General features: G+C 38.4%; 2 protein-coding genes across 6 annotated transcripts in view; one reads left to right on the top strand and one right to left on the bottom strand.

Annotated features, from left to right (window-relative positions):
- Window positions 1-9,856, bottom strand: part of STRADB (STE20 related adaptor beta) — a 35,953-nt gene extending 26,097 nt beyond the window's left edge. The window contains exons 1-3 of one of the 4 annotated variants that reach the window (XM_025441627.3): window positions 9,717-9,856; window positions 6,436-6,530; window positions 1,250-1,330 (exon numbers count right to left, since the gene is read on the bottom strand). In XM_025441627.3, coding sequence (XP_025297412.1) covers window positions 1,250-1,330; window positions 6,436-6,447 — 93 coding nt within the window. In that variant the 5' untranslated portion in view covers window positions 6,448-6,530; window positions 9,717-9,856. Of the gene's footprint in view, window positions 1-1,249; window positions 1,331-6,435; window positions 6,531-9,225; window positions 9,359-9,716 lie in introns of those variants that run through there. The other 3 variants (XM_025441628.3, XM_049106640.1, XM_049106639.1) reach the window with 3 other exon arrangements.
- Window positions 9,857-10,047: 191 nt separating this feature from the next.
- The window catches only part of TRAK2 (trafficking kinesin protein 2), a 63,420-nt gene continuing 45,838 nt past the window's right edge, over window positions 10,048-27,629 (top strand). The window contains exons 1-2 of one of the 2 annotated variants that reach the window (XM_025441625.3): window positions 10,055-10,324; window positions 15,384-15,427. The gene's annotated coding sequence lies outside the window, so the exon portion shown is untranslated. Of the gene's footprint in view, window positions 10,325-15,383; window positions 15,428-27,629 lie in introns of both variants that reach the window. The other variant, XM_025441623.3, reaches the window with a different exon arrangement.

Genomic DNA, 27,629 nt, shown 5'->3' with positions numbered 1-27,629 from the left:
GTACAAGAGGAAACAATTCAGAGATGTGATATTTGAGCTAACTCTTCATGAATGAGGAGGAATTCTGGAGACAGAAAAAGAAGAGTATTTCATTTTATTTTATTTTTTTAGATTTTTAAAAAAATTTATTCATAGAGACACACACACAGAGAGAGAGAGAGAGAGAGAGAGAGAAGCAGGCAGAGACACAGGCAGAGGGAGAAGCAGGCTCCATGCAGGGAGCCCGACGTGGGATTTGATCCTGGGTCCCCAAGATCACACCCCGGGCTGCAGGCGGTGCTAAACTGCTGTGCCACTGGGGCTGTCCAAGAAGAGTATTTTAATCAGAAAAAAAAAGAGTATGTGCTAAGGCTTAGTAGCAAGAAATGAAACTAAAAAATTAGACATATTCCAAACCATTAAGAGTCCTTATACTAAGAAGTTTAGGCTTTATCCCACAGGCTGCAGGAAACCAATGAACGTTTTAAAGCAGGAAAGTGACACAAACAGGCCCATACTGGTAACAGTCTTGAATACTGATCTGAGTGTGAGAGGAGGTTTATCTAGGAAAGTAGAGGTAATGTGTCTACTTGTAATTATCCAGGTAAGAGATGATGAGATTTGGGAAGTAGTAGTGATAAGGTGAAGCAGGTTAGGGACTCAAGGGCATTTCAGAGACAGACACAAAACACTTGGTGTATAACTAGATGTTGGGGTGGGGGGTAGAGACAAGTAACAGGATAACTTCTAAGTTTCTAGTTAGGGTGACTTAGTAGATGGGTTTTCATTAGCCAAAGAAAGAAATACAATGATCAGAGAAGTTTGATGGATTAAGGATTTACTCAAACTGCATAGAGATGCCTTTGAAAAGTTTAATTGCAGGCATTTTATAGATACATCTAGTGCCCAGGAAGGAGTGTGGGACTATAGGTAAAAATTTGAGAATCAACAGTCCTGCTTGATGCCAGAGTCCTCTCATGACCTGAAGCTACAGGACAGTCTGAAATCTGACCAACTGGAGCCTAGGAATAGGTGCTGCTGAGGGGGAGCCTGTTTAGGCAGAAGAGGTCAACCGTAAACTTCTGAAGAGTAATAGAACTAGAGGAAGAAGAAACAGTAAAAGATACTGTAAAAAAAAGAAAGAGAGATATGAAGAACTAGGAATTACATTCTGTACTATGATACAGGGAAGAACTAGGAATTACATTCTGTACTATGATACTACAGAAAGCAAAGGAAGAATATTAATTGTACTTAACCACTGTCTTACCAAGTATTGATGGATATTGGTTTCAGACTGTTTTTCAGGTCTGAGTGATTCAACTTGTGTTCGTGAAGTGCAGAAACAATCCTGGAAATTCAGAAACGCATGAAATAAGTGAAAAATAAGACTGGAAATCATAATACCAATTCATTTTCACTGCTGGTATTAAGTTTTAATCCTTTCATCATCTTTCAGTTTTGTTTTGAATATTTAGCTAAAGATTATTCTGCTGTACTCATTGTAATCAATTTAATTTTAGTCCTCAAATCCTTTGTTTCTTAAATGTAGGAACTGTGTTTATCCACATTAAACTACACAATGAGTATATATGGAACCAATTTTGTTTCTTAAGGTGGTAAACATCTTACTTCAACTGAATGCAAATTAAAAATAGATTTAGTTCCATTATCACAATTCACATTTTCCTGCATTTTAACCTATGGTCCTATTATCACATATTGTCAATAAAGAAATGTCACGCTTCCTTGTGACTTATCACATGGGGTAAAGCTGACCTTATTCTACTTAGGAAGAAAAGGTATGTCAAAAGCATAAACAAATTGTGTAAAAGAGACTTTTGTAATAAATTATTTTGAAGCATCTCATGAACACTTAAAGTATTAATATCAAATGAGTCTTCAAGATAAGCTCATTCATGTCTACTTAACACTCTATAGTCACTTAAAAGTAATCACACTTCCTTTCATTTAAAATAATGCCAGAATCTCACTAACTTGTCATTTTTTCAGCCTAAATTACTATTTTAAGATGAATTCCTGTAGTTTGTATGCCTTATCGATCTTACCACAATACTTTGATTTAAATCTCCACTGTCTTATGAAAAACTTGTCCCTGAAGAACAGAAGCTGACAATGTCAGGATAGCTATAGAATAATTTCCTTTGCAAAGTTTCTACTGGTTTGTCTAGAGTGAATAAAATGGGCAATTAAAGTTTTTGAAGATACTTATTACTCTTCCTCATATTGAAAACAACCACGAGTCACTTACATCTTGTATTTGGTATTTACATATATTTTGTAACATTTACTCAGAATCTTTCACAATAATCATTAATATCACTGTACAGAAGAGAATTAACACATCAGGCCTAAAATTGCTATCCTTAGAAAAGGCTTGCTTAGGGCAGCCGGGGTAGCTCAGCAGTTTAGTGCCTGCCTTCAGCCCAGGGCGTGATCCTGGAGACCCTGGATCCAGTCCCACGTCAGGCTCCCTGCAGGGAGCCTGCTTCTCCCTCTGCCTGTGTCTCTGCCTCTCTCTCTCTTTCATGAATAAATAAATAAAATTAAAAAAAAAAAAAGAAAGAAAGAAAGAAAGAAAAGGCTTGCTTGAAAAGTTGGCCCTTGGCTAGCATCTGGGAACTTGGATTTTGGGAAGGGAAATCATCATTCACTAATAAGAACAGATCATGGGCTTAAACCATATAAACAATATACCTTATGCTGAATACTTGCTTTTTTTTTACTTGCTTTTTTTCTGGAAGTCTGAAATTTTGTTACCTGCTAGCAGAAGGTACCTACATGATCAGTCCCCTGCCAAAAAGTCTGAGAAATGAGTCTCTAATGAGTTTCCTTGGTAGCTAACATTTTACACATGTTGTCACTATTCTGCGAGAATTAAGTACATTCTATGTGACTCCACGGGAGAAGGACTCTTGAAAAGTTTGAGCCTGGTTTCCTTGAACTTTACTCCATGTACCTCCTTCCTCCACTGATTTTGCTTTGTGTTCTTTGTCTGTGACAAAACTTAATTATGACTATAAGACTAAGTTTTACAAGTCCTCCTAGCAAATCACCAAACGTGGAGGTGGTCTTAGGCAGACCTCTAATATAGTTACCAAAATATATTCAAGCCTATAAAAATTTTTCTAAAAAATGTCCATCACTTAAATTAAAAAATTAATTTGAGACATATTAGGCATATTGTTAGAGGCACCAGGGTGGTGCAGTCATTGAGTGTTGGACTCAGGTTTTGGCTCAGGTTATGGTCTCAGCATTGTGGGACTGAGCCCTGCGACAGGTTCCATGCTCAGTGAGGAATCTGCTTAGGACTCTCTCCCTTTCCGTCTGCCTCTGCCTCTGCCCCTACCCCCTGTGCACTCAATCTCTCTCTCTAAAATAAATCAATAGGGGGTCCCTGGGTGGCTCAGTGGTTTAGTGCCTAAAACCACTAAACCTCTGGCCCAGGACGCAATCCTGGAGTCCTGGGATTGAGTCCTGCATCGGGCTCCCGGCATGGAGCCTGCTTCTCCCTCTGCCTGTGTCTCTGCCTCTCTCTCCCTCTATGTCTATCATGAATAAATAAATCAATAAATCTTTAAAAAATAAATAAATAAAATAAATCAATAAATCTTTAAAATTAAAAGACACATTGGGCACACTTTAAAAAACTTAGATTGACCCTAATTCATTCTCAAGAGTAGTGATCCATGTTTTTGGTTTATAGAAATAGGAAAACATTTTATAAAATAATATGGTGGACCTTCATATTGCATTACCTTTATACAGAATTTTCACAGTGCAAGAAAGTGATCACTAATGTGAAGACAGCTAAAACCAACCAATACTATAAGGCAAAATGTTTTTGCTGACTTCTAAAAAATGTTAGCATGTTCATTAGCTGTTCAAGTTATAAAAGTCATAAAACACTCATAGCTTATTCTTCCAAACATTTTTTATATCCACAATGAATCAATGAGATGCTGATGAATAGCCCATGAAATATATATACATTAAGGTCTTTTAGACAGCACACATAGTATTAAAACCATCCAGAAGCTGCCTTAAAATATTTTTAATGTAATTTTTAAATCTACTACCATAATAGCCAAATGTAAAGCAGTTATATCTACTAGGGCATCTAAAGGAAAATATTTGACTGATGTTGCTCCTTTGAAAACACTATTTCTTAGCTCTCCAACAGAGGAAAAAACTTGAATGAGGAAGAATCCTTCATAAGTATAAACATCAATTTTATCTCAGTTGTACAAAAATCTCATGTAGGAAAATATTCAAAGAATTCTAAATATTTCATCATTACAGGAAGTATTAAATGTAAAATTATTAACAAACTGAACAAATTTAAATCATACATTAATTTCTATTATTTTTCACAAAACCCATAATTATAGAATAATTGAATAAATAAGATACTCTTTTTCCAAAATTTAGAAGCCCTGAGAATCCACACAGTCCTCTAAATCTCTGGATCTTCTTCTATCAAATGCCCTTTTACAACTCACGCAATTTATAAACTGATATAAAATGGTGAATCTTAAGTAATCCTTTAGAGCAGGGGTCCACAAACCAGTCTGACCCACCACCTGTTTCAGTAAAGAAGGTTTTACTTGAACACATTCATTTTTTTCATTTAAATATTGTCTATGACTGTTTTCACAGCACAAGAACAGAAGAGTAATTTGTTACAAAGACCATATACCACACAAATACTATCTGGTCCTTTACAGAAAATATTGGTTTACCCCAGCACCAGAAAATCAGGTAGGTATTTCACATCAATGTGCTTTATTGATAGATAAAGCTGTCCTTTTTTTTTTTTTTAAGATTTTATTTTTATGTAATGTCTACCCCCAACACAGGGCTTGAACTTACACCCCAACATCGAGAGTCATATGCTCTACTGACTGAGCCAGCCAGGAGCTCCTAAAGCTCCCCTTTTAAGTAGAGAATCTTTACTTTAAAAATAAAGTAAGTGCATTCTGTATATTTCATATAACAAATTATACAATAAATCCAACAAATCCATTCTGTATTTCCTCACTTCATAGTTCTCTCAGACTTGGTAAATGATGGAGTGGATTGGCAGATATGAATTTGAGCCCTGGCAATCTTGGGCCAAACTCAAAACAAGATTAAACCACCTGCCCTACCAATCACTCATAATTTTGAAGACTGAAAGAGATATATAAAAGTATTTATAAACTGCAAATCATCATACAAATGTACCCATCACTTTTTAAAAGATCACTACTTTAATCAAGTCAGATATTGTATTATGTTCTATAGAAGAAGATATGATGAAAGACCTGAAACTACTTAATTTAAGTAATATTTTCGGTAGGTTGAATATTTTTTACCATATGATTCTTGGTTCTCAATCTAGATGCCATGGATCTAGTATAAACAAAAAACAAGCTGTAATCTATATATCATACTATACATTGATCCAACTGTTTTCTATCTTGTTGTTAAGAGGCTGATTTTTAGTATTATTCTGTTTGCCTTTGGTCTAGTGGAAATTTGTAAAAGGGATTTTTGAAAGATTTAAGGATAAGATAGCTAACTAGATGGGAGAGGCATATCTAAGTACAGTAAAGGTATGGAAAAAAGTGGGATGGGACAAAGGAAATGAACGATGAATATATCAGAAAAGTATAGGAGAAGCTCTTTTTTAAAGCAACAAAAACTCAATGAGAATTTAACTCATTTCTTAAGACCAAAAGCCATTCAGGTCAAAATAACATCTCAGCATAACAGTATCTCATCAGAATTTGCCTTCAATTATGGCTCTGCACTAACATCTAACTACTCTGATAGTACCAAATTAGATCTATGCTTTTTTTTTTTTTTTTTTTTAAGATTTCTTTATGGGATGCCTGGATGGCTCAGTGGCTGAGCACCTGCCTTCGGCCAAGGGAGTGATCCTGGAATCCCAGGATCCAGTCCCACACTGGGCTCCCCGCATGGAGTCTACTTCACTCTCTGCCTATGTCTCTTATGAATAAATAAATAGAATCTTTAAAAAAAGAGATTTATGTTATTTCATCTTATTTTTTAAAGATTTATTTATTTGAAAGAGAGGGAGAGGAGAAAGAATGTATGAGCAGTGCTGAAGAGCAAAGGGAGAAGAAGTAGACTCCCTGCTGAGCAGGAAGCCCTACTTGGGGCTCAATTCCAAGACCCTGAAAGCAAGACCTAATGGCAAACACTTAACTGAGCCATCCAAGCATCTCTTATTTATTGTCTTGGCCTGGGTGTGGGGGTGGAGCTTGCAGGGAGAGAGAATCCCAAGCCTATGTCTTACAGAGCAGGGAGCCTGACCTAAGGATCTCACAACCCTGAGATCATGACCAGAGCAGAAACCAAGAGTCAGAGGCATAAGGGACTGCGGGACCCACATGTCCTGAAATTAAATCTGTGTTAACACAAACTTACCAAGAGAGACATTGAATCTTTTTAGTTCACAGAAGATGTCAAAAACCCATCTACTCCAAAAGATTTTTGCTTTATCTTCAAGATGAAGAAATATTCTGTTATAAAAAACAAAAGCAAAATTTAGATTTACATAAAAGCTCCTGGAAGAACTAGTTGCTATAAACCCATATGATATTTAGGCAGCTATTCTTTGATACAACAACTGGAGACATTTCTGAAAAGTGTCTTTAAAGAGTGTTTCTTTTTATGTAACACTATTTGATCTGCCATCACAACAGAAAGGCAGAGTGAAGTTGAAGGGAGATTCTGAGTATTTCCAAAGACCAATATACCTGCATCTCTCCTTCCCTATTTTTTCTGTACTACTTTTTTTAAAGAAACTTAAGGGCAGCCCCAGTGGTGCAGCAGTTTAGTGCTGCCTGCAGCCCGGGGTGTGATCCTGGAGACCCAGGATCGAGTCCCACATCGGGCTTCCTGCATGGAGCCTGCTTCTCCCTCTGCCTGTGTCTCTGCCTCTCTCTTCGCTCTCTCTGAATGAATAAATAAATAAATCTTAAAAAAAAAAAAAAGAAACTTAAGCAAATGTGAAAGCAATATAGAAAATCAATGTTGGACCCATTAGAATTTCCAATGATTCTAGTTATAAGTAAACGTTGAAGGTTCCAAAGCTTCCTGATTGGATTAATTGCCAATTAAGTCATTTGGGGTCCATGATTAGCAAATTTGGGAAACAATCTGCATTAGCAACACACTAGGAATTAACATTTACTCGTTGTCACATGTTTTTAAAAGAGAAATTTCAGTCTTAACATAAAATAATATTTCTGAAGACTGAATATTTTTAACACAATTCTTAGTTCTCTGTTCTTCCTAGAATTTGACATATATGAAAGATATGAAATTATACAAGTAATTCCTGTCCACTATCACTAGTAGAGTATTAACCTCAATAGTTTATGAAGACTGCAACAGATTCAGAAGTTTAAAATAGCAACTTCTTTAGAGTTAAAGAACTACAAGGGCACCACCAAAACTTTCCAGATTTTTCCTAACAGAAAGGGTGGCAATGTTCTGAACTTCCTAGTGCTGGGTGTTTCCTTATAACTAAGGAATATCTCTTTCTTGTTAATTGTGGTTTATTATTTCATTTTAATGAAATCCCCAAGTTTAATCAAGGTCCCTGCAAATATCTAACTAAGCGAAAAGAAAAGGAAGATTTTGTAAACAATACATATTATACAGCAGTATCCAATTTTACTGTTAAGGAAAGATATGAATTTATTCAGAATATTCACTACAAACCAAAAGTAGAGAAGAGGGGGAGGAAAAACCTCAAAGGGTATGATTATTTAGTCACTTGCTATTCATTATCATCAACTTAAGGCAGTGGTATTTGCTGTAATACAAAAGGGGGAAAGCAATACCTGCCCTGCCCACCTTCTGGGGTGATTGAATCAGAGATACTTCATCTGAAAGGGCTCATAACTACCAAATACTGCGCCAATCAATATAAGAGCTCGAGAGGATACTCTGAGAGGTACACTCACATATTACTGGTGGCAGCCGAAAAATGTAAGGCTCACTTGGAAAGCAAGTTGGCAATGTTTCAATAACATGAAAATACTCATACCTTTTGACCCAGTAAAATTCTCACTTCTAGCAATCAACTCTAAGGAAATGTCCAAATAAATGAAGAAACCATACACAGGTAGAAAGTCATGACACCATTAATCCGAAACAGCCAAGTATTCATTCTCTAAGTGCTTAATGAATGGTGACCATGGTCAGGCACTGGGGACACTCACTGGTGATCAGGGCAGACAAGGCCCTGACCACTTGCAGTTCACATTCTCACAGGAAGATTAGGGATGTCGTGATTAATTCAATTTTCTGGTTAACAGGATTTTGTTTCTTGCTTCTTCCACTTCCTATCAGTAAGTTCTTAAACAAGAACAAAAAAACTTTAATTCTGTTACATTATCTATTATTTCAGAAATACTCCGAAGAAACTGACACGATTTTATGAATTGTGAGTACAAAGGAGTAGTTCCACTGAGGTGGTTTAATCCCACAGATTTCTGCTTTAGATATGCCAGATGCTTAAGAGATCATTTTACCAGACATTTTGAGGTCAAGGCAGCAGCTGCACCTGGTAAAGGGTACAGTTTGGGGGCGGGGGGGGGGGGGGGCGAGTAGATTTTCTCCTGCACGCTCTTTCACTAGATGTGAATATAAATCCTTTTTAAAGAAATCATACTTGAGGCCTGTATTTCTAAATATATTACATCAGTGTGGTCCTTTGCATTTGTATCTAACAAGCTAATTAGGGTATAAAGCTTTATAAATAATTTAAATTTGCTCCATTATAGAATAGTTCATCCAAAGACTTTAATATCAAAGGTTAACAATTTCTGTGAAAATCACAGGGCGCATTTATTTACAGAACTCGGGTTTTGAGTTAATTTAGGCATCCAGCAGAGGCTATTGTTATAGGAAACGCAAAAACAACAACAACCCCGATCTCTGCTAAGCCTTAAAATTACTGTAATTTTCAAAGGGACCTTGAGAACCCATAAAATCTCAAAAATTGCAGCGACGCACAACTCGCTATAAGATTCCCCAAACTTAGCAACATGACTCATGCTTTCAAAACAAAATCTTTCCTGAGCGCCTACTGTGCGCCACCCGGACCTGCGCTCGGCAGCCGCCGGGTCACAAAATCCTGACCAAGTTTTCAGGAAAAGGGTGTTTGGCACCACAAAGCCACGAGGGGAAAAACACGACGCTCACTTTAAATACCGGGAACAAAATGAAGCTTGAGCATTTAATTTTGTGAAGAGGCTCCTTCCTCGTCCTGCTTCGAGGAGGCGAACTCGCAGGAGGCGGCACAGAGCCGCGGCCACAGGGTGTCTCCCGCCGGGACGCTCCGCCAGGCTCGAGCGCGCGGCCCGAGGTGCGGGGTGAGGAGGCGGTGAGGAGGGGGCGGGGAGGGGGGGCGGCACCGGGGCCGCGGGCGCCCCGCGCACCTGGCAAGCGCCGCCCACCGCGAGCGCAGGTGCCGCCGCCGCCGCCCGACGGCCCGGGGCTCAGGGGCCGCTCGCCCCGCCAGCCGGACTCCAGACGCCGCCCCGCCCGCCCGCCCGCGGCCAGGGCGTGGGTTCGAGGCGGGGCGGCAAGTTCCAGCCTCGGGCTTCGCGAGGTGCGCGCGGACCGAGCCGCGCTCCCTCAGGCTCCCGACCCGGCCCGACGCCACCCCCCTCCGCCCGGCCTCCCCTCTTTACCCTGGCGGCGACCACGACCGGCGACTCTCCTCAGGAGCCCAACGGAGCGGGGCCCCACGGCCCCGGGAGCCCGGCCCACCGAGGGGGCCCTGCGAGCGCGCGGGCCGCGGGGCGCAGCAAGGCAGCGCGACCCGGCCTCGGGCTGCGGGCCTGGAGCTCTGCCCCCGCCGCGGGCAGCCCGCCCGGACTGGACTCGCCCCAGGGTCGCGGCCCCGCCTCCCGCCGCGGGGCCCGGCGGCCTCGGGGGCGGGGCCTCGTCGCTGAGGGGGCGGGACAGGCGCGCGGCGACTCCGGAGGCGGAGGGGGCGGGCGCTCGGGAAGACCACACTTCCCGGCAGGTAGTGCGCCGACGCCGCGGAGGCTGCCGGGAGAGCGGGTCTCCTCCGCTCTCCTCCGATGTGTGGGGCTGCGGAGGCGCCGGCCCCGCTGCCAAAGCAGAGTCGCCGAGTGATGATGCTGTGAAGTCGCCCTCGGTCCCTGCCACGCCCGGGCGGTTGTGGCAGCGGCAGCCGCTTCGGCTGCAGCTCTCGGGCTGCCGCCGCTTTAGACCCTATTCCCTGAGGGAGCGCGGGCGGAGGACGGAGGACGGAGGACGTCGGGCCATTCCCGTGAGTAACCTTCCCGCGCGTGACTCCAACTTGCCCTTGCCAACTTCCCCGGAAAGCAGGGGAGCCTCCCCGCCCGGAGCTCCTCCCGGTGCCCGGAGGTCACGCGCGGACATCGGAGCCGGGGGCTGGGGATCGCAGGCCTGGGTCTTCGCCGGGCTCCGCCCCGCGAAGGCTTGGTTGGGAAGTGGTTGGTTCCCCAAGTGTGGGTGCGAAGTGATGGGCGCTGGGCTCTGGTCTCCGGGTTCATCCCAGCTGCGCCTGTGAGGATCTCATCCTCTGCCGGAGAGCATCCCCTGGAACCTCCTCCCTGAGTGATGCGCAGCTTTAGTGCCTAAGCCCCGGTCACCATCTGTGATGTGAGCAAACAGAGAGGATATTGCAGAGAGCTCTTTCTATGCTCAGTTGGGTTTTTCTTGCGATTGATTTTGAGCCAGACACCACATATCCTTCAAAAGAAACGGTTCACTTTAGTGTCAGGCGTGAATAATAGATGTTGGCAGATGTCCTCTTTAGTACCAGCGTAAAGATGATCTCCCAAACATTTAAAAGAGTTCTGGGTCTAGTAATAATGGTGAACTCAGTTCATTGCCCACCAACCTTATATTAAAACCTGCATTTTCTGAGCCAGAAAAAAAAAAAAAAAAACAGAGCAGTAACTTTTCACTGGAAATTCATCAAGCTAGAATAGACCATAGGAATAAAATGACATGGACTCTTCTAGTTTTTTAAAAAATTATCTTTCAGCAAAAATTTGTCATGACCTTCACCTCTTTGCTGTAGAATTGAAAGTCTGAGTTACAGTGATCTCCAAATAGCATGTTAATAGCGTTGACGTGACACTTAAGGAATTGTGAAGGGCGTTTGGTGGTGGGAAAGGGCAGGGATGAAGACACTTTATCATCTCAGCAGTTTTTACAGCTTTCTATTTTTAAAGTTAATGTTCAACAATGTCTCAGACATTCAGCAATCACATGTACGAAAGAGAGTGGTTTGTTATTTTACAGATTTTTATTTATACGTTGAAGAAATCATAAGAAAGTACAGTATATGAGTACAAATATTAAAAGTACAAGTATTTGAGTACAGTTGACCCGTGGACAACACCGGGCTGACGAGCACCAACCCCCTGTAGAGTCAAAAATCCATATATAATTTTTGACTCCCTAGAAACTTAACCACTAATAGCCTTTTTGATCAGAAACCTTATTCATAGCATAAACAGTTGTTTAACATATTTTGTGTTATATGTATTACAATTCTGTATTCTTAGAGTAAACTAGAAAAAAGAAAATACATTTACTGTACTGTATCAGAAAACTCAGTGTCTAAGTGCACCCTTGCAGTTCAAACCCAAGTTCAAGTCAGCTGTACTTTCAGTCAGCTGGGCACACCAGTCATGAGCTCTGTGTACATTTGCTCACTTAATCGCTGCAATAACAGAGTGGGTATAATTCATTCTGACAGGTGTCCTTATAAAAAGAACTTTAGAAACAAAAAGAGACACCAAGGATGTGTGCACAGAGAAAAAAAATTATGTGAGAACACACTGAGAGGTTGGATATCTGCAAGCCTCAGAGAGAAACCAAGCTTGCCAATACTTTGATATTCAACTTCTAGCTTCCAGAACTGTGAGGAAATAAACTTGTCTCATTTAACCTACTCTGGTATTTTCTTTTTCTTTTCTTTTTTTTTTTTTTTTTTTTTTTACTCTGGTATTTTCTATGGCAGTCCTAACAAACTAATTCAGGGATGTTCTAGCAAAAGGAATGACATACAAAAAGCCGTTAAGGGTGCCAGGTGATTAAGTTTCATGGTAAGAAGTGTTGAGAGTTGAAGTTGGAGATTAGGCTGGGGCCATATTAGGACAATTTTGTATGAAATGCCAAGGAGCTGAACTTTATCATAAAAGGGATAGAATGGAGATGGTTTGTAGCAGAGGAAAAACATTGGATATGCATTTTAGAAAGACTACTCTGACCTTTGTGGAGTATGGATTAAAGGAGATAAGACTGGAAGCATGATCAAAATTAGGTGGAAGCTGAACTAAATATTGTCTCAGAGTATTGAAATGACAAACTAAAACATCTATTGTTAACATAAGGGAGATTTTAAAGGGCACAGCTAACCCTTAGGGCAAACATGGGAGCATTTAGGAAGAATTTGTATGCACCTCTTTGTACCTAGAAACTGGCTTTACTTTTGACATTTTGCTTTCCATAGATAAAGCTTTACTCAACTATCCCAGAATATTCAGTATTTTCCCACTAATAGGCACTTTTGTGGTGCTTACAGTGTTCTAAATCAAGTCTTCTGACAACCTCATGGACTATGTACTATTACTATCTCCATTTTATACTTAAAGATATCAAAGCACAGGGCAGCCCAGGTGGCTCAGTGGTTTAACCCCGTCTTCAGCCCAGGGCCTGATCCTGGAGACCCAGGATCGAGTCCCATGTCGGGCTCCCTGTGTGGAGCCTGCTTCTCCCTCTGCCTGTGTCTCTGCCTCTCTCTCTCTCTCTCTCATGAATAAATAAATAAAAATTAAAAAAGAAAAGATATCAAAACACAGAGGTTAAGTAACTTGCCCATGGTCAATAGCAAATGGCAGTGTTAGATTCAAATTCAAGTAGTCTGTCTTCAGACTATGCTCCTAGCCATTATACTGTATGTTACCATGTATTATTTATCAAGATCTTCAACTACCTAAGAAAGGAAGAGGGAATAATACAAAAATAAATTATGTATGTTGTAGGGAGTATATAGTTTTATTAGAGGAGATAAGGAATAATTATATGATTAAAAATGTTTAGAAGAAAGTGGAGAGTATTGGAAAGTAATCTTACTTCAAGTTGAGGCTTTTGGGAAATCTGGCATTGGGAAAAAAATGGCATTTGAACTAAGATACGAAGAATGGCTAGACTTTGAATATGTTAGAAGGAGGGAGAGATATTAAAGGTAGAAGAAATCACAAGAACAAAGTTATATGATTGGGAATTTCCTAGTATGTCTAGGTAGCTAGTAAATGCAATCCTTTGTTTTGACTGGGCTGTATTATGTGGTTGGAGAATCCAGTTTGGACTTCATGGCGTCACCAAATGTCTGGGACTTATTAGGGAGTGAGGAGCAATGAAAATTGTGAGGTCTGAAGTCAAATGATTGAAGTATATGCCAGATGTAATTATCTTTTAGGAGAGGTTAAAGCTTATCTAGTCCCAACTCATAAGTTAACGAGTTAACACTGTCTTACAGATCCCTCTTACTGTTTCAACTCATTTATGCCTTTATTACAATAATCCAGGCACAATGCAGTAAAAATTTTAAATTATTACTGTCTCTAATCTTTCCATTCTTGAAATTTATCTTGTATTCTGACTCTAGATTTATTTCTGAAATAACATTTTTTAAAAAGATTTATTTTTAAGTAATCTCTACGCCTAATATGGGGCTCAAACTACAACCCTGAGATCACAAGTTGCATGCTCTACCAAGGGTTAGCCAAGCCCCTCAGATGTCACTTTCCATTTAGAAACTTGTTGCCTTGTGCAATCACGTTCAGACTTCTGAATCTGAACTTGTGAAATTCAAAGCTCCAAGTACTTTCCCCTAATCATTCCCACTTAAATTGTTCTGTACACTGCTGCCAAACTGGGTCTGCCTGCTGTTTGCTCTGGGGCTTTTTTTTTTCTTTGTCCTTTACCTACTGGATACTCCCCTTCTCACTATCTGGATCTTTCCATCCTTGAGGAACCCACTTAACATCATACTCCAATGTGAAACCAGATCACTAAAAAAAAAAAAAAAAAAAGAAAAGAAACCAGATCACTTTAGCTAGAAAGCAGTTTTCCCTTCACCTGACTGTATTTAGAACAATTCTGTTCTAATACTCATTAAATACTTATTATCTAGTGGTGTTATCTTCTTCTCTTAGATATCTTAGACCATTAGATCTTAGATTTAATCTAGAGCATGGAACTCAGAAGTTTCCCTAGTAGATCTTAGATTTCTTAAATTTTTAACCTCCCTTAGGGCAGAGGCTACTTTAAAAAAAAAAAAAATCTCTTTTCAGTCTTTCAGCTTAATTCAGGAGACATTTATTGAAAACTATCCAATAGGTGGCTAATTGACCAGTTGTTAGCATAGGTCATTTTATTGAGATTTCTTATGTAACTGGCTTCTTATTATGTAATGTTCCTAGCTTTACTAGTGGCTCACATAACCTTGGGGATATCCTGTTTAACCACCCTGTATTATGATTTATTTGTGCTAGAAAATGAGCATACAAAGTCTACTCGAGGTATAGAGGTGTAACTAATTCATGTTGTAAAGATCATTGGGGTCTTTGAAGTTTATCCATATATCTCTGTCAGTATTTGCCAAATTTCAAGTTCTTTCTCTTTAGAAAGCTTTCTGATAATAAAGAAGGAATAGCTCAAATAAAACAGAGTGTAATTTAAAAGTATTATGCTATTTTGTGTAACAATAAAGTTGACAGATGTGTTCATGGTGAAAGAATTCACCTACCAGTTCAGTTAATAGTTCATTTAACAACAAATATGTATTAAGTTGCTTAAGTTCCTGTCATATTCTCATTCTGATTGGAAAGGAAAAAGAAAAGGAGAAGGTAGCACTTCCCTCTTCCTTCCTGGAAGTAAGTTGTAATACGTGTTGTGAAGAAAACAACTTAGATGCTGAGTTAGAAAATAAAGATGGCAGGAGAGGCTACTTTAGATCAATTGGACTGGTAACTTATCTCTGAGGATAATTTTTCAGCTGAGACTGGAAGGGTGAGAAGTAGTTACCATATGAAGAACAAGAGGGAAGAATATTCCAAGTACAATAAACAGTGACAAAGATCCAGTGATAGGAGAGAATGTGATGAGGAAGTAAAGAAAAAGCCATAACACAAAGCTGTCTTTGTGGCTGAGTCTGAGTAAAGAGAGTGGTACAAGATGAAGGAAGAGAAGTAGTCAGGGGCAAGACTAGACCAGACGTGTGGATTTTATTCTAGGTATTTTTTTTTAAGGAGTTTAGTTTTTAAAACATTTTTCTTGTCTTACAGAGAAGAGAGAGAGCAACAAATTGAGCATGGAGGCCTGTTAAGAGGTTAGTTCGTAGACTAAGAGGTAATGATGGGTAGAAAATTAGGATGATAGAAGAGAGGATGAAGAGAAATGGGTAAATTTGAAATATTAGACCATACAGGATTTGGTAATGGATTGGATGTGGAAGGTGAGAGAAAGGAGGCATCTAATGTTCAGTGGATCAATTAAAGGGATTACAATCAGCCTATAAGAAATTTGAGTGGATATAAGGAAGAAGTCTGGTCTGAAGAGTCAGATTGGGAGTTATTAACAGTTAAGAGGTAGTTTAATCTATGGTGGTGGTTGGTTTGTACAAAGATAAGTGAAAAACAGCAGCAATAAAGAACACAGTCACAGTTGGAATTTTAGGAAACACCAACATTTAAGGATTAAGAGAAGGGAGCTGGGTGATCCAATGAAGGGATTTGAGAAAGTACATTCATTGTAAGATGTAAGCTCCAGGAGACCCATAGGAAAGTTGAAGTAGGGAGTAGTCAAGAGTATTGAACCAGAGGTACTTAAGATAACAACTAAGAAAGTAAAATTGGATTGATTAGCAGGGCCTATTGGTGACTAAAGGGAAGGCAGTTTCAGGAAAAATCAGATTGTAGTCGGGTTGAGCAAGGAATAAAAGATGAGGAAAAGGGAGGGTAAATACTCTGAAGAAGCTTCATTGAGGATAGAGTGGTACCCAGAGGGGAACCCAGGGGCTAGAGGGGAACCCAGAGTCTTGAAGAAGGAAGATTTTTACATTTTAATTTTATTTGCTTTTAATAAAATGGAAGATTTTGAACATGAGAATAGGCCAAGGAAGAGGGTGTGACTAGTGGATAGGGATAACTGGTGGAACAAAGTTTAAAGAAGGAAGGAGTAGAGACTTTTAAGTAACATATATTTCATTTTCTCACAGGGTGAGAAAATTATTTTCTCATTACTTGTCATATGGGAGACAATTTGAAAGGTATATGATGAAAAATAAGTTTCTCTCCCCCTTCTAACTTCCAGCCACCAGTTCCTCTAAGAGGGTTACTAATTTACACTCCCATTAATGAGTGTGCAAGGACATGATTGAGATTATGCTTGTACTTAATTCTCAGAGTTTGGAGAGAAAGCTAGGTATAGATTGTGTGGATTTATCGGTGGGAGGAATGAAAGTAAGAGAGCACAGATAGGGGTTCACAGATGAGTGTAAAGGATATGGTATGGAATGTCTCCAGAGAGTATATGTAAGCAGGTAATGGAGGGCATGCCTATGGTGTGAGGCCCATGGATGATGACTGAATTTACAGCAGCCCCACTCCCCATGGTTTTGTGACCATAGAAGAACTTAACTAGTTCTTTATATTTAAAATTCATGTCGGCTTAGAAGATGAACTTCTCAGAAATTCATCACTTAAGTAAATGCTTGTTCCGGATCCAAGTGCCAAAGCCCTGCTTTCTACTCTTAACTGCTTTCTGTCTTGGGCATGTTGTGTGGTGGTACTTTGGGGCCATTCAGGCCAGTGTTATAAATCAAAACAAAGGGAAACTTGTTAGTTAAGAAAGAGCATTCTCTGACGGAAGAAAGAAAGAGGAGGAGACTAGAAATCAACTAAAATGTCTCTGAGATGGTACTACTGTTCCTAAAGCACATAACTTAAAAATTTTTTCCGATCATTTTTATCTCTTTAGCTAGTACTAGGCTAAAAACCACTGCCTTTTCCTTTGTCTTATTCTTAGTCACATGTTCAGAAGACTACAAAGGAGATGTAGCAGTTGTGAGTTTTTTAAGAAACTATTTGATCATTTGATTAGTTTATTTTCTTTAATATTTTTTTCCGATTTTTTTTTTAAGATTTTATTTACTTATTCATTAGAGACAAAGAGAGAGGGGGCAGAGACAAAGGCAGAGGGAGAAGCAGGCTCCATTCAGGGAGTCTGCTGTGGGTCTGGATCCTGGGACTTCAGGATCATGACCTGAGCGGAAGGTAGATGCTTAACTGCTGAGCCACCCAGGCGTCCTTTTTTCCAAGGTTTTATTTAAATTCCAGTTAGGTAACATATAATGTAGTATTTTCCAAGGTTTTATTTAAATTCCAGTTAGGTAACATATAGTGTAGTATTGGTTTCAGGAGTAGAATTTAGTGATTCATCACTGACATATATAACACCCAGTCCTCATCCCAGTAAGTGCCCTCCTTAATGCTCATCACTCATTTAGCCCATCCCCCTACCCACCTCCCTCCAACAACCTTCAGTTCTCTATAGTTCAGAGTCGTTTATGGTTTGCCTCTCTCTCTCTGTTTTTATTTTTCCTTCCCCTTCCCCTATGTTAATCTGTTTTGTTTCTTAAATTGATGTGGAGCTTATTTTAAATGCATCCATAAACAGCTGCAGATGCTGCTAGTAAAAAACATTATAAAACTAAGCAAAAGCCAAAGATTGTGTCATAGCTCTCCTATGACACTGACAGCTAGTTCTTTTTACTTTTTACCAAAAAAGTGGGTACTGTTATTGCTATAAAAATGATAAAGCGCCCTAGGACACCTGGGTGGTTCAGTCAGTGTCTGCCTTTGGCTCAGATCATGATCCCAGGGTCCTGGGATTGAGTTCCACTTAAGGCTCCCTGCTCAGCAGGGAGTCTGCTTCTCCCTCTACCCCTCCCCCCTGCTCGTGCTCTCTCTCTCTTTCTCTCAAATAAATAAATAAAATCTTTAAAAAATGATAAGGTACCATTTGACAGCAAACTCATAGTTTTTCATAAATCAAATACAGTGTTTTCTTTCAAATGTTCAATCTTTGCTTAATTTTTCAAGGCAATTCATTTAATTGATATTGGACCGAAATGTATTAGTAATCAGTTTTTTGCTCATTAAATTACTTCTGTAATTCAGTGTATTGACATTTTTAATCTTTAAGCTCATCGTCTTTAATCTTTAAGCTCATAGTTAGGCATGTATTTCGAGCCTGCTATGTAACTGTTGCTTTTAGGTTTGGGGCATCCAAAAATAAAATAACTTCATTCAAAGAGCTCACAGTATTGTAGCAAGGAAGAAAGTGAGCTTGGGTAACATCCAAGATGAAGAGTCAGTAAATACTGATTAAGGAGTAAGAACATAATGAAAATTTTTAAGATTTCCTAAACTGAGCACCTGAGTGGCTCAGTTGGTTAAGTGACTGCATTCTGCTCAAATCATGATCCCAGGGTTATGGGACTGAGCCCCACATTGGGCTTCCTGCTTGGCAGAGAGCCTGCTTCTCCCTCTTCCTCTGCTGCTCCCCCTGCTTGTGCACTCTCTCTTTGTCAAATAAATAAATAAAATCTTAAAAAAAAAAAAAAAAAAAAGATTTCCCAAACCATTTTTTCCATGTTTGTAGTCTACTATGTATTTCTCTTTAGTGATTAACATTAAAATTCTCACAAAAGAGAGAAGAACCTATCCTTTTTTGGAAGACAATAAAGAAGGGACAGAGTGTATTCATAGCCAGCCTACAGAAATGAAAAAAGAATACCAGGTGAGAAAAGGACTTGACAAGATTGCTAAAGGGAGAGAAGCAAGCCAACTAAATCCCTAGTGCTGGAGGGATGAAAGAAAGAAAGTTACTTGAGGAAACAGCCAAGAGCAGAAAAACAGGTCCTAGGGTTCAATCTCATGCAGACACCTTCTGGGTTCTCTGATAACCTGGTTTATCTGGTTTCTCAGCCAACAGCAGGGTAGAAAGCAGAGAGGCACACTGCAACAGCAAAGTGTAATGCTTGATAGTGCAGCGGTGAGGAGGAGAACAAAATAAGAAGTAGACTTAAAATCTCCAAAAAGTTAGCATTTCACACCATTTATTGTAGGAAAAAGAGCTCTTTAAAAATATAATCCAGAGGTTATAGCTATAGTCACTATATATTATGATGCAGTGATTGCTAGTCATAGTAATGACCCTGAGTCATCCACTTCTTTTCGGTCTGTTCTAAGGACTTTTCTCCACCCGCCCACCCCCCTTATACAAGTTGGACTTTTCTCATTCCATGTTTTAACTTTAGAGGGAAAATATCTTAATACCTTAATATCTTAGGAAACTTGGGGGAAGTTGCTATTTAAATTTTTGTGATTGTTGCCAGTGTTGTCAAGCCCATCTCTAGGGAATGTTTGCAACTTCCTTGTAACTGGTGGGGTTAATTGATATAGCTCTGCCTGTAACTGACATCTTAAGAAGCCTGTATAGATTTTTATAGATTGGGTTAAGAAAGCTCACAATTTTCAAATGCTCTGACAGTCTTAGGTTTCTAATGTAGTTTCATTTTTCTCCCTAGTACAGATTCCAAGGATGTAACTTAACTAGAGGTTGATTCATTCAATAAATATTGAATGCCCAGCATTTGCAAGATACTAAGATACAGGTAGACTTATTTATTGGATAAGGATTTATTTTGGTCGATATTCCACTAATTTTAGCAGCTCTGAACACATAACAGAATTATTCCCAGTTTATAGCAATACATCTGCATTCTTTTCTTGATACTGTAGAATAACCCTTTTAAAGACAAAATCAAACTGAGATTTGGAATTCTTATGACATGATGTACATAAGAACACAGATCATTCTGCTTCGTTGTAAATACAGCCAGTTTTAGGATCAGATGACTTATTTCTAAAAGCAAATATACCACTTTAAAAAACGGGGACTAAAAAAATTTGGAGCCTTATTTTGTTGTTTTTCTTTATTTATTAATCAATATGTGTTTTTTGCAAACTGGAGTGGAGAGAGAGAATTTCTCAAACTACACACTCATTATCCCTTACACTCCTGGTCCCTTGCTAGTAGAGCTCAAGGGTTGGAAGTCCCAGCTTTGAAAAAACATAGTCTTGGGTTTGATTCAGGGTCTTCTAGCTTGGGCAAGTTAATTAACCTCTCAGCTTCAGTTTTCTTATCTATAAAATGATGACAATAATAATATTCACATCTTTGAGTTGTTGTGAGGATTAAAAGGGATCATGTGCACAAAGCATTTATTCCAATGCCTAGCACATAGTGCTCTGTCAGTGTTAGCTATTATTATTAGAAAAGACTGAATTTTGAACAGAATTGAGAATTTATTTATCATGCATTTTTCATTTGAAACACAGAAGGCTTGTGTCTTTATTATCAATTGTTTAACATTATAAACTGATCTTATAGAAAACTTCTGTAGTGCTAGTTTCACTTGTTATATTCTACAGTAAATTCATGAATTTAACAAAGAAGTTTTGGGTTGTTTTCATTGTCAAAAGAAGATAGTTCCTGCTCAGGAAAAGTCTCATAGGGCAGTGAGGTCTCCTATTCAGTTGTTTATGTCTAGAAATGGAAGGTTTTCCCAGTGTACTCTGAGTTGATAGGTCTGGAGGAAAACACACACTAAGCAAACTCACTAAAAAATCGATATGCTAGGATATCTGTTCTTTTTTTTTTTTTAATTTTTTATTTATTTATGATAGTCACAGAGAGAGAGAGAGAGAGAGAGGCAGAGACACAGGCAGAGGGAGAAGCAGGCTCCATGCACCAGGAGCCCGACGTGGGATTCGATCCCGGGTCTCCAGGACCGGGCCCTGGGCCAAAGGCAGGCGCCAAACCGCTGCGCCACCCAGGGATCCCATATCCGTTCTTAATATACAACAGAACAATCAAGTGGACTGTATGTTTTGGTTTACATAATTACTATAATTTTCGTTTATAGAAAAGTCTGCGAGAGAAATCAAGTTAACAAAAGTTATGTTAGTGTGTGTACATTTAGACATGGAGGACATCTGAACCACAAGATACAGTATATGCTAAGGGCATAGGGAGGGTGGCCTGAGTAGCAGTAGGCATTCCAAGAGCCTCACTAGCTCAGAGTAGAAGAGGGCTGAGTCTAGATGACTAGTTGGCAGCTCTTGCAGTAGCTAGAGAGAAAGAAGGGCTTGAACTAAGACCATAGTAACAGGCTTAGATAATACATTGACAGGAACAGGTGACTACATGGAAAGCAGAAATTGAGAAAAAAGATGACTCTTAGATTTCTGGCTCTGCTGATCAGGTGACTTGATAATATTAACTAATTAGTAGAGCAGGAAAAAACATTTCATGGGAGAAGGATATAATTTCAATTTGGAAAGTGATGAATTTATGGTATTGGTTTTATATAAATATATATATTGATATATTTATGGTATTGACATAACTGATATTGAGAGTTCCAGTTTAAAGTCATATGCCAATTTGGACTTAAAGTAGAGATTTGGGAAGTAATTATAATATAATTGGAAATTAAGGCTTTTAAAGTAGATGAGATTCCTTAGGAGAGAAAGGAGAAGGCCCATTATAAAATCTGAAGAATGGGCTACTAGCTCTTAATGAGGCAAGTGGAGAAGGAGGGTTCCTAAATGCTCTCCACTGCCTACCTATGTGCCCTTCAAGCTCAGAATCTGTCTCCCGAGTGAAAGATAATAGCTGTAGCTCAAAAAATTGATATTTTCTTACATGGTTCCTGAATTTCATTGGCATACCAGAACCACCCATTACATGTCAATTCTCCCTCAAAGGACAACCTTATCTTGAAGTCCTGGAGTTAATTGTGACAACTGGTTTGGAAAACAATGACTAGTTTGTATGTATGTATGTATGTATGTATGTATTTATTTATTTATCAATGACTAGTATTTAAACCTCAATGTAATTTGAACATATTTTTGCTTGGTAGAATTACATTACTAAAATGGTTACATGTCTTAGATATGCAGAATTTTAGAAATCATTCTAGAAATATATATGTTTATAAATATGTTTATAATATTCTGTCCTGACCACTCACCCCCATTTTAAGTTACACCCTGTTCCTGGTCATAGAAGATTGCATGTTCTGGTGCCACTGATTACTTTGTTGATCTGAAGAGCTGTAGTGCTTACAGTTTTTCTTTTGGCATCTTTTGGAAACTTCTTCTTTGGAAAGCTTTTATATATTTTGAGTTTAAAATAATTGAAGGATTTAGGATCATTTTTAAAGCCACCAAAAGTAAGTTTTCATTTGGTTATTAGAGGGGACAAAGAGAAATAAAGACACATGTTTTCTACTTTTATTTAATTATTTCTGTTTTTAAAATTTGTATTTACCCTACTGCTGTGTTAAAGTGGAGTTTCAAGGGGTCTTCTAAGCTATGGTATTTGAAGAGCAGATTATACAATAATACTCTTAGGTCTGCCAGCATGATTATATCTGTTCAGTTTATTTTTTAATTTTCTGTGAACTATTTGCAGGTTTTTAGATGATTATGTCTCTTGATTTAATCTACTACCTAAGTTTTGCCAGTCAGTATTGAAAGAAAATACTTTCTGATTTGTTGGGGAAAAGTGTATTTGGTTCTAGCAATATAGTACATATTCTTTTGTGGAATCTCTTATATAAAATGTCTCTGCTCGAGATATTTCCCCCCATATTTGGTTACAAGAACAAGAAATCCCAAATCTGTGATGCCATTTACTCTGCATTACCCATTTTTGAAGACCTATAATTGTTTTTTCCTTTCTTTTAATCAAAAGGACATAAAGATTTCTGTTTTTAAAAAAGATTCTAAAATATAATAGCAATTATGATTTTATTAATATTCCAGAATATAAGTTCTTGACACCATCTGCTCTTGTGAACAAGTATTTCAATGTGTCTATAACCCAAATGTCAACTAGTTGTCCAGACAGATCCTTTAAAAGCTAAAAATGGTTGGTTTGAACCTTCAGTTTCATGTTAGGGGGAAACCAAAACCCTCTGTAAGATTTCTGTAAATTCCTGGTGTTCTTGTGGCCTCTGAGCTACTGCCATCTGGATAGGATTCCTTTCCCTTGCCTTCTCTCTCCCCATCCAGAGAAAGAGAAAACAGTTATTTCCCTAGTCTAATGCAGAGCATCTTAGCCTTCCCTTCGATGCTGCAAGGCCTCACCTTCCACAAGTGGCTTTTCTGTGTATTTTCTCAAACAAAAAGCATTTCTTTCCTAAGAGCAGCTCTGTTATCATATGTTGAGATGATGAAATGTGTACCTATTTTCCCCATTTATCACTTTCAAATATTTAAATAATTCATACTAAACTCAGTTTCACTCCTTAGAAATTCTAAGAAAACCCTATCTTGTAAAAGCTTTTGCAATATTAGAATTGAATAAACTATATAGTATTGTGTAGCTTTTTTTGCCAGGTCATACAAAGAAAAGAGTGCTCTCTTAAAAGGATACAAGATTTCAAGTAGAGTTTAAGTGTAGAGTTTAAGTGTCAAGTTGCTCTTTCTCTTAGAGAAATAAAATCAACATTATTTTGTGAATGTGAGACTCGTCTACCCATTTTGAGGTTTGTGTTTATTTAGTATCTTTGTACTATTTTCTATCCTCTTTTTTTTTTTTAACATTTATTTATTTATGAGAGAGAGGGACGCAGACTCCATGCTGGGAGCCGGACGTGGGACTCGATCCCAGGATTCCGGGATCGCGCGCCCTGGGCCAAAGGCAGGCGCCAAACCGCTGAGCCTCCCAGGGATCCCCTCTATCCTCTTTTCTTTGACTAAACTATCATTTGATATCACTAAATTATTTTTGACTGCCAGAAAATAATTTACTTTGTTTTTCATATTTCTAAGCCAATCCCAATTTTTTATAGAAAGGAGTTTGAAAAAAATGAGTGATGGAAAGAGGCATAAAATTTGAGAGGTGTAATTAGTAGGCAATTCTATTTTGTTAGATGCCATAGTTGGTACTCCAGCACTTTGGATGTATGAATTTTCCAGATGGGTGAAATTTAATTACTTAAGCATCAAAAATATTGTCTTTTAATATTTTCTTTTAAATCTTCTTTTCATAACTTCTCAAAGAGTAGTTATGGAAGCATGATTTAACATTTTCCTTGTAATTGGGTTCATATTTTGATAACTGTCATTGTACTTAGATGAGGATTTAAATGTAAAATATGAAACAAAATGGCTTCTGATAATGACTGGATCTTGCATTGTTGAAAAAGCCCCTAATATTTTTTTGCTTTTGGATTATTTCCCTAACTTTATAAAAGGTAAAATATGGAATGTACAACCACAGTTGTGTAATGTGGCTGCTCTTCCATAAAATGGATCATTGATTCACAAATGGTCCCTTATCTAGGAAGCCTTCTTCGGTGTTGCTGTGGTAGCTTTAGTTCTTAATGATTTTAAAACTCTGATGAATGACAGATACTTATTAGCTGTCACACATTCCCTTGCTATTCATTATTTGTTGAGGAAAGTACAGAGAAACTGTATCCCTTCCCACTTAAGTAGTCTGGGCTGGATTACTTTCAAAGAATATAAATTCATTATCTTTTGCAAACAAGACATCAGGCTAAACTTTTCTTTAGACCTTTAATATTTGTCTTGAAATGAAATACCAAGCATAAGCAACATCCAAAATTATATCAAATGTATAAGAAAACCCTGTTCTTGTATGGTAGGTTTACTTCCTTATAAATCTCTTTAAATGCAAACTCAACTGCTTAAAATGTATAATTTAGGAGCCTTTTGGCTAGGGGCAGAGTATGCTCCAGAGCAGATTTAGCTCCAGTGATCACCATCAGATGGTTATTTTCAATTCAGCCATTATTGTTATTTGTAGCATGTATGTTTTATATATATAGTTTTGAGGTGTTTTATAAATATTACAAACCCCATTTTGTCCCTAAAAGCAGTGCTAGTGATAGATTGATGGACACAAAAGTAGAAATAGTGTAAAAAATTAAAAATGAGAAAATTACACATGTTAGATATATGATTAGACCATAAGAATGATTATGAAGCATAATTCCATGAAAAAAGATATACCTGTGCAGTTTACAGCCAAAGGTGAAGAAATGTGAATGAAACGCTTTTGGCAGAGGACCATTGTTGAAGTGGGATGCCTATATAGACAAAGATTCAGTTAGGAGTTAGTTAGGAGTTAGGAGTTCAAGAGTTGAAAGGCTAAGCATGGTGAATGCAAGTGCTATTGTGGAAAATTATCAAAAACTGCAGATGGCACCATGGGTTCACCATTTTTCTTAATCTTCAGGTGAAGCTCTGGTGTGGATGCCTTAGCTGCCAGAGGTTCACTCCCTTCTCCTGTTAGTAGAGATTGTGGCAGGGAGGGGTTGTCTGCCTCAGCGAATGTTCATTATAAACATAACAGGGCAGTTTTTAAAAATACTTAAAATATATCAGTTAGGAGGCAATGTGGAACCCATACGCCTAAATCTCACTCATGGTTTTGGACTTTTAAACGAATGGATTCAACAGCCTTTTGGAATCCAACTTGTTTGTAAGTAGAGCTGCCCCTGTGTATTTCATATTCTGAAAACCCTACCAATCTTTTTTTTTTTTTTTTTTTTATTAAGATGTATTTATTTGAGAGAGAGCAAGAGAGAGCAGGGAGGAGGACAGGGAGAGAGAATTTCAAGAGGCTGCTGTGCTGATCACAGAGGCCAGCATGGAGCTGAACTCATGACCCTGACCTGAATGGAAACCAAAAGTTGGACGCTTAACCGACTGTACTACCCAGGTGCCCCAACCCTACTCATCTTTAATCTAAAAAAGATCACTAAAGAAGAGGGACAAAGTATTTGCTGGGTACAATGCACAATTTCTCTTTCCTAAGGGTGAACCCTACAACTGCTGATAGGACACTGGTGCTGAATATAGCCAGTGTAATATACTAGGGCGTATCAGTGCAGCTGTACCTGGTGTTGATATGTGCTCTCTGACTTTTTTTTGTTTGTTTGTTTTGTTTTGTTTTAAGATTTTATTTATTCATGAGAGGGAGAGAGAGAGGCAGAGACACAGGCCTCTCTGAGAGAGGGAGAAGCAGGCTCCATCAGGAGCCTGACATGAGACTGGATCCCGGATCTCCAGGATCACACCCTGGGCTGAAGGCAGCACTAAACCACCTGGGCTGCCCCTGGTCTCTGCCTTTGTAAGCTCTGCTGCTCACTCCTCAGGTTGGAATTTGGTGGTGACACCCTCCCTTTTCTTTCAACTCTGAACTCTAAAACCATCATATTTTCTTTTTGTGGTTTAATATCTGGTTTTAAAATTATTGGGTTTTTAGTAAATCTTATCTTTGATGTACCTAGACAATATTAAAATTAGTCTCTATCTTTGTCAAAAATCTATTATTTAATCTAGAAACATAGTAGTTTTTAAATTATACAGATTATCTTTTGACTGGATTAGGGTTGTCACTGCCTAAAAGAGCTCCTGCTGATGGTGATTGGCACTCTTCCCACTTCATGCAGATGAGCAGACAATATCTACTTTAAATTAATCTCCAAAGTTTTATTTGTACAATAACATTTTTTTTTTTGTACAATAACATTTTAAGATATATTTCTAATTTAAATGTTTGTTAAATCTTTATGTTTACTTTAATTCTAGGCTCTGTGCTTCTATTAAGATGAAGTTTCTCTGAATTGTTTTAGCCTTTTCTATAAGGCTGTTTTTGCCAGAGTATCAGTTTTAAGAAAGTAGTAAGATTTTTTTTAAGGCACAGGGCCTATATTTTGGCACACACTGTTGACCATTTTGTTTCCATGGCTAGGCTAAACTCAGCCCTTAGCCATGTTGTTTTTTTTTTCTTCCAACAATATTTCTTATTTCTATCAATGAAAGGTTTTGGTTGTTGTTTTTTTTTCCTTAAGTCTTATTCTTGTTTAAATGAGTCACTTGGCTGTTTTACTTTATTTTCTCCTAAGTGTGCATGAATTACAGAGGCTGGCTTTTTGTTAAATAATGCATGCTTGGTTGATTGAAGAAAAGCAGTGAAGTGAAAAGAGTGAATAAAGATCCAGCATAGAAAATAGTTGGTGCTGAAGGAAGTACTAGAATATGTTGTACAAACTGGGAAGGGCACTGAAAATGTGATGTTTGTGCTTGCCAGAGTTTGCCAGCAGTTTCTACTACATTTAGGACTCTGACTCTGCAAGCTATTTTATTCATACATCAGAGAGATAGAAAGAAAAATGATTAATGGCATTAAACTAACATTACTTACTTATTACAGGGCAGGAAGTAAATGGGATTTCTTTTTTGTGGGGAGTGATTTCTTCTTATGTTAAGAGAAGATGCCATTAAGTGGTCAAGAGTAGGGTTTACACTGTTCCCAACTTTGTATAAGGCACAGTAACAGTAATGATAATACTATTTGATGATGATAAAAATAATAACTAATATTTGCATAGCATTTACTGTAATCTAAGAGCATTG

This window comes from Canis lupus, chromosome 37 (genome assembly GCF_003254725.2).
Source record: "Canis lupus dingo isolate Sandy chromosome 37, ASM325472v2, whole genome shotgun sequence".
NCBI classification, from domain to species: Eukaryota; Metazoa; Chordata; class Mammalia; order Carnivora; family Canidae; genus Canis; species Canis lupus.
Note: the sequence above shows the minus strand (reverse complement) of the source record. Positions and strands in the feature narration are given on the sequence as shown.